At 51.8% G+C, this 16,976-nt stretch overlaps 1 protein-coding gene across 3 annotated transcripts in view; it reads right to left on the bottom strand.

Moving 5' to 3' along the window:
• Window positions 1–1,406: 1,406 nt before the first annotated feature.
• Amz1 (archaelysin family metallopeptidase 1) overlaps window positions 1,407–16,976 on the bottom strand; it is a 30,026-nt gene continuing 14,456 nt past the window's right edge. For 2 of the 3 annotated variants that reach the window (XM_021163725.3, XM_029477014.2), the window contains 6 exons: window positions 13,835–14,357; window positions 11,167–11,334; window positions 8,436–8,564; window positions 7,980–8,158; window positions 7,429–7,605; window positions 1,407–4,789 (listed from right to left, as the gene is read on the bottom strand). In XM_021163725.3, the coding sequence (XP_021019384.1) occupies window positions 4,232–4,789; window positions 7,429–7,605; window positions 7,980–8,158; window positions 8,436–8,564; window positions 11,167–11,334; window positions 13,835–14,138 (1,515 nt within the window). In that variant the 5' untranslated portion in view covers window positions 14,139–14,357 and the 3' untranslated portion in view covers window positions 1,407–4,231. The remainder of the gene's footprint in view (window positions 4,790–7,428; window positions 7,606–7,979; window positions 8,159–8,435; window positions 8,565–11,166; window positions 11,335–13,834; window positions 14,358–16,976) is intronic. The other variant, XM_029477016.2, reaches the window with a different exon arrangement.

The raw sequence follows: 16,976 nt of genomic DNA, 5'->3' as shown, positions 1-16,976 counted from the left end.
CTGGGATTATTGAGGGCCTCCTGCAGGCTAGGCAAGCACTCTGACGACCGAGCCACATCCCCAGCCCAAGAGCCCACCTTCTGAAACCTGCTACCAGAAATGCAGAGGACCAGTGCACGGTGGCTGCAGCCCTTCCCCAGCTCAGCCCTCCCCAGCATCACCTCTCATTGCCGGCTGGAGCCCAAAATAACTCAGGTTTATTTTTGAGCTCAGCTTCTTGGGTAAGAGGCAAATGAAAACAAGCTTTAAGTCAAGAGGCTTGTTTTAAAAGGCAATTTCCAAGAAACGTCTAGGGGTCACTGTGGGTTCAGCCCCACCCAGCATGCCGTGTTCCCTGTGATAGTTGGCAGGTTACAAGCTCCCTGCTTCAGGCTGCGGAGGAATTGATTCCTCTGGGTGGGGGGGTGTCTTTGTTTTGTTAGTTTTACTTTATTATTGCCTGTGTGTGTGCAAATGTGCCACAGCCTATGTGGAGGTCAGAGGGTAACTTTGGTTCTTAGAGGATCAAGCTCAGGTGGTCAGGTTCACATAGAAAAAAAGCACTTTTACCCATTGAGCCCTCTCATTGGCCTGGCTTTGTTCTACCTATGTGTTTGCACCTGAGTGTACCTCCAGCTTCCCACCCTGGGGAGAGGTAAGTGTGTGGAAGCTTCCAGAAGCTTCAACAGGGCTGACTGGGGGCTGCCTAAGAGTGAGGGTGCAACAGAGCTGACTGGGGGCTGCCCAAGAGTGAGGGTGCAACAGAGCTGACTGGGGGCTGCCCAAGAGTGAAGGTGCAGGTCCCCACCGTCTGTGCATCATCCCCTTATTCTGCCTATTTTCCTGCAAAGTTCAGAGAACACGGTGAGCAAAGGTGGGGGTCCTGGTGTGTGGCTGGCAAGATGGCTGAACCAATAAACGTGCTTGCCATGCAAGCCTGATGACCTGAGTTCAATCCCCAGAACCCACAGGTGAAAAGTTCTCTTCTGAAATCCACGCACATGCCACAACACACGTGTACTTCCCTAGCCTGCATCTCACACACACTAAGATTTTAATAAGAAGTGAGCTAGCAGACACGACACATTCCCCTGCACTTAAAGCCTTAAGTTTAGCAGGGCATGGTAAGGGACAGCTGTAGTCTCGGCTCATGGGAGGCTGATCAAGATGTCCAGCAAGAAGATAAGAGCGGTACCTCCTCAGCCAGTAAAGCTGTTTGGGACCTGAGTTTGATCTCCAAATCCAAGTTAAAAAGCTGTGTATAGGGACTGGAAAGATGGCTCAGTGACTAAGAGCATTGACTGCTCCGCTAGAGGGCCCAGGTTTAATTCCCAGTACCTACATGGCAGCTCACGACTCCAGTGCCAGGGGATTCGTGGCACAGGCCTGTGCTGCACATATCTGTGTACTTAGCAAAATACACATAAAATAAGTAAATCTTGTTCAGGTGGTAGTAGAGCATGCCTTTAATCCCAGCATTCAGGAGGCAGAGGCAAGGGGATCTCTGTGAGTTCAAAGCCAGACTAGTGTACAAAGTGACTTCCGGGACAGCCAGGGATACACAGAGAAACCCATCTTGAAAAAAAAAAATTACTAGACACAGTAACACATGCCCATAACCCCAGCTTTGGAGAGGTGAAGACAGGCAACTCCCTAAGAAGGCAAAGGCTCACCAGCCACCCAGTCAGTCAAGCCTACGTGGCAAGCTCCAAGCTAGTAAGAGACTCTGTCTCAAAAAGCAAGATGGACATACTCAAAAACCCAATAAAAATATTTTTAGGGGCTGGAGAGATGACTCAGCAGTTAAGAGCACTGGCCGCTCTTCCAGAGGTCCCAGGTTCAAGTCCCAGCACCCACATGGTGGTTCACAACCATCTGTAGTGGGATCCGATGCCCTCTTCTGGTGTGTCTGAAGACAGCCACAGTGTACTCATATAAATAATTATTTTTTTAAGTTTTTAAAAATAGTTGATGAAGCCAGGCATGGTGACACACACCTTAATTTCAGCAATGGGGAGACAGAGGCAGGTGGATCTCTGAGTTCAAGATCAAACTAGTCTACTAGTGAGTTCTGGGAGAGCTAGGGCTATGTAGAGAGACCTGATCTCACCGAAACAAACAAAAAATCAAACATCTAAGGGGGGCCTCAGACCTGTACATGTGGGCACACACAGGTACACACACACCACACACACACACACACACACACACACACACACACACGTTGCTTTTCAATCCTTTCTTGTCCTTCCTGGCAGGCTTGGGCACAGCTGTCTGTCCCTCTACAACCTGGCTGTCTCTGCCTGTTGGATCCAGAGTGGCTCACCTTAGCACTGCTCACAGAGCTTCTGTATGTGGACACATCCCTAGAATGTTCTAGCATCCCCTTCAACCTCAGCGAGATCGAAGTTTGAACTTTAGCTTTACCCCCAGCTCCCCAGCTAAACCACTGCATGTCTGTGCTTTTAACTTTGGAGGGTCTTTCTATCCACAAAGGTCTCTGTCCCAGGAGATAGTATTCAAACGAGAGCATCTCCTTCCTGGTCATGAGGTGAAACTCAAATCTTCTGTCCCCAACAGTTTGTGTCACAAAAGGCTGACCTGCCTTCTCCTCTGACAGGAGTCTGGGCTCTGGGGAGAGGAGGGGACATCAGGGCACCTGAAGAGGCATGGCCCAGGCTCTGCTGCCCTGCCAATAAAGCCAGAAAAGGTAAGGAAACACATGCTGGCCGTCCTAGCAACACAGGGGGCACAGGAGACTCAACAGCACGAAGCTAAGCAGACAAGACACTCCAAGGTCGTCTTTGGCTACACAAGAGACCAACTTCAGCTACTGACAGTTTAGCTCAAAAGGAAAACAGAAATAAAAAAATAATAATAAATAAAAAATAAAAAGCGAGGATGTGGGATAGAACCAGGAGGGGAGCCTAACTGGAAGGAAGCAGTGGGAATTTTCCCTTACAGGATAGATAGTTCACTGGCCCCTCCCACTTTGCTTCACGGCCTCTGTGAGGTGAGTGTCTCTGCTCCACAGGCACCATTCCTACCATGATGCTCTACCTCATCCTTACCACAGCCTAAAAGCCATGGACCCTGACCACAGTGAAACCCTGGAAGCCTGAGCCAAAACTACTCTTCCCTCCTTGAAGTTGATTTGCTTGGGTGTTTTTCACAGCATTGAAAAGGGAACACAGTCACTCATCTAATGATGCACATGCCTCTGTCCCTTCCTGCCTCTGTCCCTTCCTGCCTCTGTCCACAATGGAGAGAGCCCACAGCCTGCCCTCCTCCTGCCTCAGGACCAGGAGACTGGCGTTGCTGGCGTTTGAGAACAATGAGAGTCACTTCAGGAAAACAATCTGTGTGTGTGTGTGTGTGTGTGTGTGTGTGTGTGTGTGTGTGTGCGTGTGTAAGAGCTTCAACAATACATGACACAGAAACAAAGGTAGAACACAGCACAGCTGTGGATGGATAATTTTAACATCCTATGTCAGGAATTTATATAGCCAGAGACAGGAAAAATGTCATCAAAGACAAAAGAGCTGAGCCCCAACCACCACACTGGCCTAACTGGTGGCAGCAGCAGCCCCAGGGTTAGAGAAGTGGCCTCTGTCTTCCAGAGCCAGCCCCATCACCCCCACTTCTGCCAGCTTCACAGGGCACAAATGTCCTCAGGAGCTTCTCCATGACACCTGTGCCAGCCCTGGTGAGCAGAAAGGCATTCTAGCCATGGAGAAGAACCCCATGTTAGCAACACAGGTCAACATCAAATGTTGGTGCCGGAGAGATGGCTCAGACATTAAAGATGTGGGCTGCACTTGCAGAGGACCTGAGTTCAATTGCAAACAAGCCACATGTAAGGTGGCTTACAACTTCCTGTAATGGCATCTGATGCCCTCTTCTGGCCTCTGTGGGCAACTGCACTCACGTGCACAGACACACAGAGATAGAAACATACATACACAGCCACATAGCCCATGCTGCAGGGTGGCTCAGAGGCCACTCCTGCAGGGTACAAGTAAACATGTAACAACCTCCTGCCTCTCAGCGTCCTCTGCAGGCCACACAACATGGGGACCCTGTGGGCAAGCACCCAAAGAGCATTTCTTTAGCTTCTGGGGAACCTTTGTTTTAACCCTGCAGATACCAGAGGCCCCTCAGTCATTGGGCACCCCTGGTTGATACGTATCCTCAGAGAAAAAAATAATGCCAGGAGCTGACTTCTTGGCATTGGCTGGTCCATCTTGCCAGGTTAATTCTCTGCCCCCCAGCGGCAGTGGGAAGAACTGGCCTTGGCAAATCTTCGTGAGCTCAGCCGGCGCCTCAGGGAAGAGAACTTATCTCCCAGGACCCTGCGCAGTCCCACATTATCCTTGCCACAGGGCACGTGCTGCTTGGTCACCGGGAGCTGCCCTGTGAACATCTCCCACCGGCTCAGGGCATCCACGGCCGCATCCACCTGGAGCAACTCCTCTTCAGCTCCCTCCCTCTCCAGGGTCTGGATGCACGCAGTCAGCCACTGTCCATACTCCTCCATGGCATCCACAGGCCCCCCGAGGGTCAGCGACACTTCTGAGGCCATGAGAGAGCTCAGCCCATCCTCAGACACTGGTTCAGGTCCGTCAGGGAAGGTATGACTCCACCCATCAGGAGTGACAGGCTCTGACGGGCTGGTGACAGGCTCTGTGTCACTCTCACAGCCCATGCCTGAGTCAGCACTGAAGGGTAAGGTGTCCTCTGACACAGATGGCTCCCCAGCCTCTTGACCAGACCATATCTCCACCATCACCCGAGTCCAAGCATGGAGTCTCTGTGGGAAGAAATATAGGCTAAGGTTGGTGATGGAGTCACTGAGGACCACCCCAGGAGCCGGCATGGAGCTGGAGCCATGAGGTCCCTGGAGGTGGAGTCCAGGCTACAGCCGAGCTGGACCTCCCAACTCCCAGAAGCCTGCCTTTCACACGTACTTGGCAAGATGGCTGTTAACCCAGCCACTGCTCAGAGTTAAAGTACATGACCTTTACAGTTAATCTGAACTTTTATGTGTTTGTGTGTGTGCATGTACACATACACACATATGTGTAGGGTGCACACATGTGCATGTGGAGGCCAGAGATCAACACCACGCATCCTCATTTCACGCCTTGTTTTCTGAGACAGTCTCTCACTGAGCGGAGAGCTCACCATGGTTAGACTGACTGGCTAGAGAGCTTCTTAGACCCTACTGTCCCCAGCACGAGGGTGGCTTATGCTTGCCCCACACCCAACTTTTTATTAGCTGTCAGGGAACCAAATTCACATCCCCATACCCACTAAGGTATCTTCCCAGGCCCTAGAGTTCAAACTTTGTTTCCACTGGGTAGTGGTGGTGCACATTTTTAGTCCCAGCACTTGGGAGGCAGAGGCAGGCAGATCTCTGAGTTCAAGGCCAGTCTGGTCTACAGAGTGAGTTCCAGGACAGCCAGGACTACATAGAGAAACCCTGTCCAAAAAAAAAAAAAAAAAAGTTTATTTTCCTCCTATTTATTTAGTTGTTTGTTGTTTTCCTTCTTTTTAAAAAATATTTAGCCTGGCATTATGGTGTATGCCTTTAATTCCAGCAACTGAGAGGGAGAGGCAAGCAGATCTCTGTAAGTTCAAGGCCAACCTGGTCTACAGAGCAAGTTCCAGGACAGCCAGAGCTATTTAATGAAACACTGTCTTTTAAAAAAAAAAAGATTTATTTATTTTATGTGTAAGTATTCTATGTGCCTAAATGTGTGTGTGTGTGTGTGTGTGTGTGTGTGTGTGTGTGTATCCTGTGCATGTAGTACCCACAATGGCCAGAAGAGGGCGTCAGATCCTAACTGGCAGTTGTGAGCTACCAGACATGGGTACTGAAACCAAACTACTCTTAAGCCATCCCTCCAACTCTGAGGTAAAATGTTTTTAAATCAAAAGGAGGAATCAACACATTTTCTGCCCCTAAATGCCACCTACCATCAGCTGTGCTGTGACATTAGCTTCCCAAAGCACATCCCCAGATGGATGCCCTTGTGTGACAAAGCACATGCCCAGATGTGCTATATACTGTGTGACAAGATATAGCTTTGAGGCTAGGTCTCACTTAGCTCTGTGCCCCCTGTCAGATCCTCAGGGACTGTCCTAGTGACAATGAGCTGACCCCACCTCCTGCAGCAGCTAGAGCCCTGCTCATTCCCATGCCCTATCCCCAGAAGGACCTGGCCACCCCAGAGTGCCAACCTAACTCCTGTGACTTACATCCTCTCAGCCCCATATGCACACCATGGCACCCGCACACACACACAGATGAATGAATAACAAACCTTATAAAACTGAGAGGAAACAGGAGAGATGGTTCCTCAGTTAAGAGCACTGTCTGCTCTTCCAGAGGATGCAGGTTCAATTCCCAGCAATCACATGGTAGCTGACAACCATCTGTGACTCCAGTCTCAAGGGACCTGACCCTCTTCTGACCTCCATGGACACCAGACACACACATGGTCCACATACATGTAGGCAAACACTCTTACAAATAAAAAATAAAAAGCTTTGCTGTTTTTCTTTCTGGTTTGTTGATTTTGTTTTGGTTTTGTTTGTTTGTTTCAAGACAGGGTCTTCCTATGTAGTTCTGGCTGTCCTGGAATTCACTATGTAGACTGTGCTGGCCTCAAACTCACTGAGATACCTGGCTCTGCCACTGGAGTGCTGGGATTAAAGGTTTAACCAACACCACAAAATTAAAGAAGAAAATGCCTGCGGGGAGAGAGGCTTCCCACAAGTAAGTTGAGCCTAGGCACTGGAAACAGCAGATTTTTACACACACAGGGATATGCCCTCCATGCACTGAAACCTTTAGCTTGATTTCAACCTAAGGTGGATTTCAAGAAAAATAAGCAACATTTGTATCTGGCCTCAAACCCTGAGCCTATGTCATGGTTTGCAAAGGAGCCTTCCTACAGAGATAAAGGCTGGAGGCTACTTGCAGCAATATTTCATGCTGACAGCAGAGGGCAGCACCTCCTCGTCAGCTCAGCCTAGAGAGGCTCTGTGGCTGGCTGCCCCTCTGGACACCAACTTCCCCTTTGTCCTAGGAGCTGCACTACCTCTGGGTACAGGATCTCCCATGTCCACCACGGAGCCGAGGGGAGGAAAGAGGACACGGACATGTAGAGAAGGAGCCTCACCAATGCTCTATAAATATAGCACTTATGGAGGGGAGGGGTGCTCTCCTGTACTATTCCACACAGAGCAGCCTGATGCCACTGCTACTGCCACCAGCCTGAGTGTTCCATCTGCCAGAAAGACCTGGAGCCCACCCTACCCTCTGGAATGATGGTGCATGCATGTCATTTGGTGTTCTCTCTGTCTCTATCTCTATCTCTCTGTCTCTCTCTACACACACACTCTGTCCCCTCTCACTTCCTCTGTGTGGCTTCCCCACCTCACCTTGTACCTCTCCAGGAGCCTGAAGCCCAGGAGGTGATGCAACTTCCTCAAGCAGATGGGACAGAGGTCCAGGGGCCGCCGGAGCACCTCATCCAGGCTAAGCGCCCCCTGCAGGAGGCAGCGGAGCCAGCGACAGCTCCCCAGGCCCAGGAGGTGGCAGAGCTCATGGCAGGTGACCTAAGGGGGACAAGGTACCAAGCCTCGCCTCAGTCTCAGCATCCTGGAACTCCCACCTAGGGATCCCCAAGCCACTGGGCAACCCTGGAAGAAGTCCAACCCCCTTGGGTAACGACGGATCCCTGGGCAGTGATCCAAGCATCCCCCCTCACTATGTCCTCCGTAGTGGCTCTAAGAGGCCACACAGCACGAGGAGGCTTAGAAGCCAGCCAGACCCAGGGCCAGATCCCAGAACCCTTTGGGTCATCTCTTTGTGTTCTTGAGCCGTGGGGTCTTTTCGTCTTGGATCGCTCGCTCTTTAAAGTTAGGGACCCCCTTCCTTTTGGCACTGACTACACAAGGGGTCTCTGAGCCTTCCTGTCTCCTGTGCTCACCTTGCAGCACTGAACCATGCCCAGGGCGCTGAAGCACAGGGTCCGTCCTCGCTCACGAGGCAGCGTCTCAGGGCCACCTGCTGCTGCTGCTGCTGCCTCCAGCAGAGCTGAATCAGGAACACTGGACCCGGCCTGCAAGAACTCTCCAGAGAAGCGAGCGAAGCTACACACACCCACTTCTGGGGAGAAGCCAGAAGAAGTAGTCCAAAGGACAGCCATGGCTCAGGAATCTACGGTGAAACCACCCCAGCACTTCCTGCAGCCCAGGACAGCCAGAAGAGGAAGTGGTCCCCTGGCCCTGCCATTGCCCAGGGCCCGTGAGAACATAGCCTCAAGCTTGTGCACACACCCCCACCCCACACCCCCAGGAGAGAACATATATACATGTCCTGCACTGGTGTGCTGGGACCACATCATTCTACCTCTTAGGCAACAGTTGCTAGGACCTCAGCTCACCGTGCCCCGGAAGAAATCTGCCAAAGGTGAAGGTCCAGGCATCATGGGGGTACAGGTCGGCCAGCGTGAGGCCCAGCACGCACAAGGCATCCCCTGGCTTGTTGTTCTTCAAGAAAGACAAGATGCCATCTGCAGGAAGAAGGTAGGGCAAGCAGATGAGCCTCCCAGTCGGTCCCTTGGTCTGGGACCAGCCCCTCTCAAAGCTGGATGCAGCAAGCCACATCTGTGGTGAGACTGGGAACCCAGAGCAGCTAAAGAGGAGGAGATGATCAAGGAGCATGGACCTGGCCTGAGAGTGAGGCCATGGATCCCTAGGGCCAGTCATGTCCTGGGTCTCAGTCTCCTGAGCCATGAGAGCCGATCTGGCTATAACAAGGCCCTCACCTTCCATATGGGGAGGCCGAAGGGGCAGTCGAGGGCTGAGGTGAGTGTAGTGTTTGCCATACAGACATCGAGCCCGAGTCTAATCCCCAGGACCCAGGAAAGAAAGCCAGTCCCAGGGGCTTGTAATTCCAGCACTGGGAAGGCAGAAACCACTAGATCCCTGGAGCTCACTGGTCAGTCAGGGCAGGTTAGTGAGTCCCATAGCAGTGAGGGACCTGCTTCAAGAAAACCAAAAGGGATATCAGCGGAATGAGGAAGACCTGACCTCTGATCTCCTCCCTGCCCCCTCACACACACACACACACACACGTACTCTCTCACACACAAACATATACACACTCACACATACACTCTCTCATACACACATATTCTCACACACTCATGTACTCTCTCACACACATACACACACTCTCACACACACATATTCATGCACACTGATACACTCTCAAATTCACACATTCGCACACACACATTCACATAGTCTCACACACATTCACACACATGTTAACACAGTCATACACTCTCATGCATACTCACACACATTCACACACACACATACTCTCTCACACTGGAAGACACACACACACACATACACGTACTCTCTCACACACATACACTCTCATACACACATATTCTCACACACTCATGTACTCTCTCACACACATACACACACTCTCTCACACACACATATTCACGCACACTCATACACTCTCAAATTCACACATTCACACACACACATTCACATAGTCTCACACACATTCACACACATGTTAACACAGTCATACACTCTCATGCATACTCACACACATTCACACACACACATACTCTCTCACACTGGAAGACACACACACACACACATGCACACACAAACACACACACACACACACGGCAAAAAGAGCCCAGGAAAGAACCTGAATAGTTACCCCAAAAATACACCCAGACCCCTCTAGGCCCACTGAGAGGTCCCTCAGCTGTGACTGTGGGTGAAGAGGAGCATGGCTCTGCATTGCCCAGAGAGTCAAGGTCAGAACATGGAACCTGAGCCACTCAGGGCAGAAGGAGGGAGAAGAGGGAGACCTGGGTGGCCAGTGGGGCCCTGGAAAGCCAGAGGAGTGACCACAGAGGAGGAAAGGACATGAGACAAAAGAGCTGCCCAAGGAAGTCTGCTGTGGGCAGAGGCAGAGAAGGAAGGCCATGGGACTAGGAGCTCCTTGGTGAAGATCAAGATGGAGAACAGCACAAGAGAGGGAAGCAGCTGCATCTGGGCCTGCTAGGCACTGCTAACAAAGCATGGAGTGGAGCCTCTCGGCGGTTGTGACACAGTACAGAGGGGAAAGAGTACACTGGAGCAGAGGCAGGCCAGTGAAGGAGAGGGAGGCCAAGGACTTGCGGGTACCGCTAAGGGCAGGCATCTCTGGGGAGAATGTCCCAGTTGCATCCCACTGAGAGGATGGGACCTGCAGGGAATGATACAGGGAGTGGTGGGTAAGGGAGAGCTGTCAAGTGTGGGAGAGGACTGAGACACAGGGAGACAGAGAAGGTAAGAGCTCAGGGCTATGTGACCAGCTTGAGACCATCCTAGTTGGGAGGACAGAGGCAGAGTGAGGGACGGAGGGGTTATCAGGAGGACGTGTTCACAGTCCAAAGTGCAGGTGATGTGGTTGCTGGTTACAGAAGTGTGGGGTGTACCACTGTCCCTACGTTTTAGAAAGGGCTGGTGAGATGGCTCAGTCCTAAAGAGCACTGGCTGCTCTTCCAGAGGTCCTGAATTCAATGCCTACATAATGGCTCACAACTATCTACAAAGGGATCTGATGCCCTCTTCTGGTGTGCAGGTGTACTTGCGACAGAGCATCCATACATAGAAAGAAAGAAAGAAAGAAAGAAAGAAAGAAAGAAAGAAAGAAAGAAAGAAGGGAGGGAGGGAGGGAGGGAGGGAGGGAAGGAAGGAAGGAAGGAAGGAAGGAAGGAAGGAAGGAAGGAAGGAAGGAAGGAAGGAAGGAAGGAAGGAAGGAAGGAAGGGCACATATATAAAAGTCCAAAAACTTTTTAATAAAATAATATAAAAATTAGCCAGGCAGTGGTGGCGCACGCCTTTAATCCCAGCACTCGGGAGGCAGAGGCAGGCGGATTCCTGAGTTCGAGACCAGCCTGGTCTACAGAGTGAGTTCCAGGACAGTCAGAGCTACACAGAGAAACCCTGTCTCCAAAAAAAAAAAAAAAAAAAGAACCATAAATAAAAAATGGCCAGTCTGGTGGCATAGGCCTTCTTCTCAACTTTTCCTTCTGGAAGGGTCTTCTGCTGCACAGCGGAGCCCCAGGCTGCCCCACAGCCCGCCTCGCTTACCTGTGTGAAGCTGAAGCCCATCAGTATCCCGACTGGGTCTTGAGCAGCAGTTAATGGAGGCGGCAGCCACTGAGGGCAGGCATTTAACACGAAGGCCCAGGAAGAAAGCCTCGGCGCAGCTCCGAAGGTGGTCCAGCAGGGGGCATCCCGCCAGCCCCTCGCTCAGATCTAGCAACACAAGAGCCCATCAGCCTGATGTGGCCTCCTGCCCAGTGGGCCCGCCCATGCTGGCCCCTTGGGTGAAACAAGCCAGTTTCCTTACAGGGCAGGCAGCCCCGTGTGGTAACTCCAGGTAGGCAAAGGCATGTAAGCTGGCCAGAAGAGGGCAGCTGGCATAGGCAGAAGCTAGCCAGCACTATACCAAGAGAAACACAGCTGGGCTAGGACAGAGGCATCGGTTGACAGTGATAAGTCAGGAAATCTGTGACAGGGAACAGCCACCAGAGGGAGGAGCACAGCTTATCCTATGCTACTTGGACAGGGCACAGATCTAGGATGGAAACAAAGGGTCTGTGGTTGCAGGGTCTCCAAAGCTGTTAGAAATCCAGGCTTGGGGGCTGGGGATGCGGCTGCGTTGGTAGAATGTTTACAGAGCATGCACATGGCCAGGATCTACCCACTCGCTGTAAACCTGGGCATGGTGGTGCACACCTATCATCCCAGGACCCAGGAGGTGGAAGCAGGAGGATCAGGAGGGGCGGGAGTTTAAGGTCATCTTTGGCTAAATAATGAGTTCAGGGCCAGCCCAGACTGAATGAAATCCCCCATATCAAAAAAAAAAAAATACTAAGACAGCTGGAGAGATGTGCAACAGTTCTGAGCACAGACCAGCCACTCGTGTGGGACAGAACACAAGTTCAAGTCCCAGCACCCATGTTGGGCAGCTTACAACTGCGTGTGACTCCAGCTCCAAGGGGAGAAGACATCTCTCGTCTCCAAGGGCGTAGGCACTCACATGCACAAGAGCACACACAGATACAAATGCACATATTAAAAATAAAGGATGGAAAGAAGAGGGGAAGGGAGGGATGGAAAGAGGGAGGGGAGAAGACAGATTCTAGGTCCAGCCTGGTCCTCCTACCAAGGCCCAGCCGATGACATGGATAGAGTGACTGACTCTAAAGCAAAGCACACATGAGCAAGCTGCAGGCTGTGGGGTGCTGGACAGCAGGAGGCACAGTAGCACCCTGATCCTAACAGCAGTAAGTAGCTGCTGCAGAAAACCCAGGCTGGGCTGACGAGATGGCTTAGCGGTTAAAAGCACTGGGGTCTTGAGTTCGATTCCCAGCAACCACAGGGTGGCTCACAACCATCTGTAATGGGATCTAATGCTCTCCTCTGGTGTCTCTGAAGAGAACAACAGTGGACTCAAATACATAAAATAAATAAAAAAAGAAGGAGGCGGAGGAGGAGGAAGAGGAGGAGGAGGAGGAGAAGGAGAAGGAGAAGGAGAAGGAGAAGGAGAAGGAGAAGGAGAAGGAGAAGGAGAAGGAGAAGGAGAAGGAGAAGGAGAAGGAGAAGGAGAAGGAGAAGGAGAAGGAGAAGAAGAAGAAGAAGAAGAAGAAGAAGAAGAAGAAGAAGAAGAAGAAGAAGAAGAAGAAGAAGAAGAAGAAAGAAAGAAAGAAAGAAAGAAAGAAAGAAAGAAAGAAAGAAAGAAAGAAAGAAGAGAAGAGAAGAGAAGAGAAGAGAAGAGAAGAGAAGAGAAGAGAAGAGAAGAGAAGAGAAGAGAAGAGAAGAGAAGAGAAGAGAAGAGAAGACCCCAGACTGGCCACTGAGGTATACCATTCAAAGGGCCAGGAAAAGCAGGGTATGTCACTGTCTCAGGAGCCATACCCTCCACCCACCATTCTGAAGCTAACAGCCATAAGTGTGGCCCTCTGCCAGGTATGGCCCTCTTAACTGTGGTATACTGAGAACACAGGGACCAGATTCTCCCTCCTCCCTCCCTAGCATCTCTGGGTAAGCCATTTTCTAAGCCCTTGTTGCTCCAACTCTGCCAGTCTCTTCCTGATGTAGAGACCTGGAGAGACTCACTGCGAATCCCCAAGTCCCCTCAATGCCCAGCCCAGTGTCTTCCAAGAGAGCAGGAGGCCAGTTAAGATTTGCCTTCAAACCTCCTCCAGAATCATTCTCTACCACCAGGCAAGCCCTAGACACCTCCAACCTCAGCTTTCCAGCCTGTAAAATGAGTATTCCTCTGAGCATCAAGCACAGGTCTAGGGCAGTGTGTGTTATAACTAGGTCATGGCCAGGAATGTGAGCACACACTATATAACCAGTATAGACCAGTAGAGGGCAGGATGCTAAAAAGACAAGTCACTGCCAATCTGAGCTGACCCAGACCATCTCCTTCAAACCAAATCTGCCTGGGGCTGTTTCTTACTAGGGGGATCTGGACAGGTGCTCTACCACTGAGTCACACCCCAGCCCCTCACTGGGGGATTCTAGGCAGGGGCTCTACCTCTAAGCCACGCCCCAGCCCCTCACTGGGGGATTCTAGGCAGGAGTTCTACCACTGAGCCACACCCCAGCCCATCACTGGGGGATTCTAGGCAGGGGCTCTACCTCTAAGCCACGCCCCAGCCCCTCACTGGGTAATTCTAGGCAGGGGCTCTACCACTGAGCCACACCCCCAGGGGTCCAGATGACTCCAGCCCATCTCTCCTACCTATGGGCTGCAGGTAAATGTGTTTCCGGGCCAGGCTCTGCTTCCGGAGCTGCAGAGAAGCATGGAAGGTCTCGAAATCCTCAGGGGCTTCAGGGCGGCTCAGGAGCCAGTCATAGGCTGAGTGAATGAGCAGTGTGCTGAAGAGAGTCCGGTTAGGGTTGTAGGCCTCAGACAGAAAGAATCTCTCCGACGGGGAGAAGGCTGAGGTATACAGCTGCTTCAGGGCCAGGTCGCAGGAGATCAGGGCATCCTTCAGGGCCCGGGGCCCGAAGCTGAACTCCTGGGGTGGTTTGCACTGCACCATGCCGTGTGTTTGGCCACTGGCCACTCCTTTGATTTCCTTTTCCGGGCCATGAATCTCCCAGGGGACAGCCACGGTCTCTTGTAGAACCTTCTCTCAGGCTTAGAGAGTACCCGTTCAGGGCTCCCAGAAGATGGAGGCTGTACTGAGATACCGCGAGGCTTACTTCTGCCTCTTCTGAAACTTCTCAGCAAGGTGAGCAGAAAAAAGCCTGCTGATCCCCTGCAGAGGACACATGGGGCCCAGTCACTGCTCTGAGCACACATGACTGTCTCTCAGACAAGACACAGTTTTCCTATGAACTGGAGTCAGAATGATCTCATCTACACACACTACAACCCAAATCAGGTATAAAGGGGTGTGGACATACATGCATTTGTGCGTGTGCGTGTGCGTGTGTATGTGTGTGTTGTGGGGGCGGGAGAGCAGAGGCGGATGTCAAGTCTATTGCTGTCCACCTGACTTTTGGATAAATAGTCTCTCACTGAACCCGGAGCTTAAAAGTCCAACCAGCCTTGCTGGTCAACAGGCCCACAGAGCTGCCACCTCAGTCTTCCATATGGGTGTTCGGGATTCAAACTTATGAATCCCTTACCCATGCTTATGTAGTAAGCGTTCTACCCACTGAGCCATCTCCCCATTCCAGAACTGAGTATGGATGTGCATTTCCATAGGACTCCACCCCTGCTCTGAGCCCAGAGAAGCAAGGCATACATAAGGAGGTATCTACCCTTCAAGGCTAGGGAGGTTCCTTCACTGAAGGCAGAGGCTGCTCCTCCTGCCTTTTACGATCACAAGACCCACCCTGCCCCTCACAGAGCCACCCAGACCCTCCTCCCAAACCATAGGGTTCCTTGCAGGAGCATCATGTGCACCCAGGGGCTGTCTTCTGGGGAAGAAGATGCCTCAGTGTCTCCCAGACCCTGGTTTCTAGAGTGTGAACATGGCCTAAGACACAGTTCTAACAGTCAGGAGCCAGCATGCTGACCACAGCAACCTGGAACAGTAGGCAGGCAACCAGGTAGACAGGCAGAGGGACTGCCCGCTGTGGTACTCTACTTAGACTTACTGCCTACCAGTGTCCTCCCTCCTAGGAGTGTTATTTTCAGGTCATGCTTGGCTCCAGCAACAGGCTGCTTGGAGCTTCCTTTTGCATCTCAGTGCAGGGAAGTCAACCGAGACAGGAACACATAACACAGACCACGGGAGGCAAGGTGCCGCTTGCCTCCTCTCCCCTCGCCTCCTCTGCCCTCGCACGCACAGCCAGCTCCTGCAGAGGAGGAAGTGCGGAGCCATGGAGGTCCTGCAGGCGGCTGAGCACCTGACTCCTCACACATCCCACCAGCCTATTTTTGTTTCTGGAAGCCAATCACACCACCTACTTAGACTCCACGCTTTGCCCCAGGCCTGCACACAAACACAGCATCCCAAGCTGAAGCCCAGGGGCTGTGCTGTCTTACAGTGACCTCTGAATTGTGTTTCAGGGTTGTAGCTACGTCAACTTCTCTCTCTCTTTGAGTGCTAGGGATAGAACCTGTGGCCTGGCTTAAGTTGAGTAAAGCCTATCCCTGAGCCACGCCCCCCAGCCCCTCACTGGGGGATTCTAGGAAGGGGCTCTACCACTGAGCCACGCCCCAAGCCCCTCACTGGGGGATTCTAGGCAGGGGCTCTACCACTGAGCCACGCCCCCCAGCCCCTCACTGGGGGACTCTAGGCAGGGGCTCTACCACTGACCCACGCCCCAAGCCCCTCACTGGGGGATTCTAGGCAGGGGCTCTACCACTGAGCCACACCCCCAGCCCCTCCCTGGGGGATTCTAGGCAGGGGCTCTACCACTGAGCCACGCCCCAAGCCCCTCACTGGGGGATTCTAGGAAGGGGCTCTACCACTGAGCCACACCCCAGCCCCTCACTGGGGGATTCTAGGAAGGGGCTCTACCACTGAGCCACACAACTACCCGCAGAATTACCTCTCTGTAACTGGAATTGTGTCATTTCTTTGCAGTAGCCCAGGAGGGTCTACTTCACAGCTTCTTCAAAAGGAGAAAAAAAGGGAGGCCCTGATACAGCAGACATCCAGAACCCCTCTGATGTTAATCTTGCCCACCACATTGGCCACTCTGAAAATCCCTTAGAAGCTGGAAAGTGGTGGCACACACCTGTAATCCCAGCCTCAGGAGGCAGAGGCATCTCTGGGAACCAGGCCAGCCTTGTTACAAAGTGAGTTCAGAACAAGGACAGTCAGGGCTACACAGAGAAACCCTGTCTCAAAACACTGGGGAAAAGAGAAAGGAAGAAAATTCTCAAGATCACTTTGTGAGTCAGATAGGTGTGTGTGTGTGTGTGTGTGTGTTTCTGTATGTGTGTGTGTTTCTGTGTGTGTGTGTGTGTGTCTATGTACATCTGTACATGTGTCTGTGTGTGTCTGTGCGTATGTCTGTGTATGTGTTTCTGTGTATGTCTAAGTATATGTGTGTGTCTCTGTGTGTCTGAGTGTATGCCTGTGTGTAACTGTGTGTGTGTGTCTGTGTCTGAGTGTATGTTTGTGGGTGTCTCTGTGTGTGCGCGCCTGTGTGTATGTGTATGTGTGTGTCTGTCTGTGTGTCTCTGTGTGACTATGTGTCTCTGTGTGTCTGTGTGTATCTGTATGTGTCTGAGTGTATGTGTGTCTCTGTGTGTGTGCCTGTGTGTGTGTCTGTGTCTGTGTGTGCCTGTGTGTCTGTGTAACACACATGCAGAAGCCAGAGGTCAATGTCGGGCAGTCTCCTCAGTCACATGCCACATTATTTTTTGAGACAGGATGTCTGGTTGAACCTGAAGTTCACTAATTCAGCTAGACTGG

The sequence above is a fragment of the Mus caroli genome, unplaced genomic scaffold (genome assembly GCF_978045245.1).
Source record: "Mus caroli unplaced genomic scaffold, Mus_caroli_1 scaffold_4, whole genome shotgun sequence".
NCBI classification, from domain to species: Eukaryota; Metazoa; Chordata; class Mammalia; order Rodentia; family Muridae; genus Mus; species Mus caroli.
Note: the sequence above shows the minus strand (reverse complement) of the source record. Positions and strands in the feature narration are given on the sequence as shown.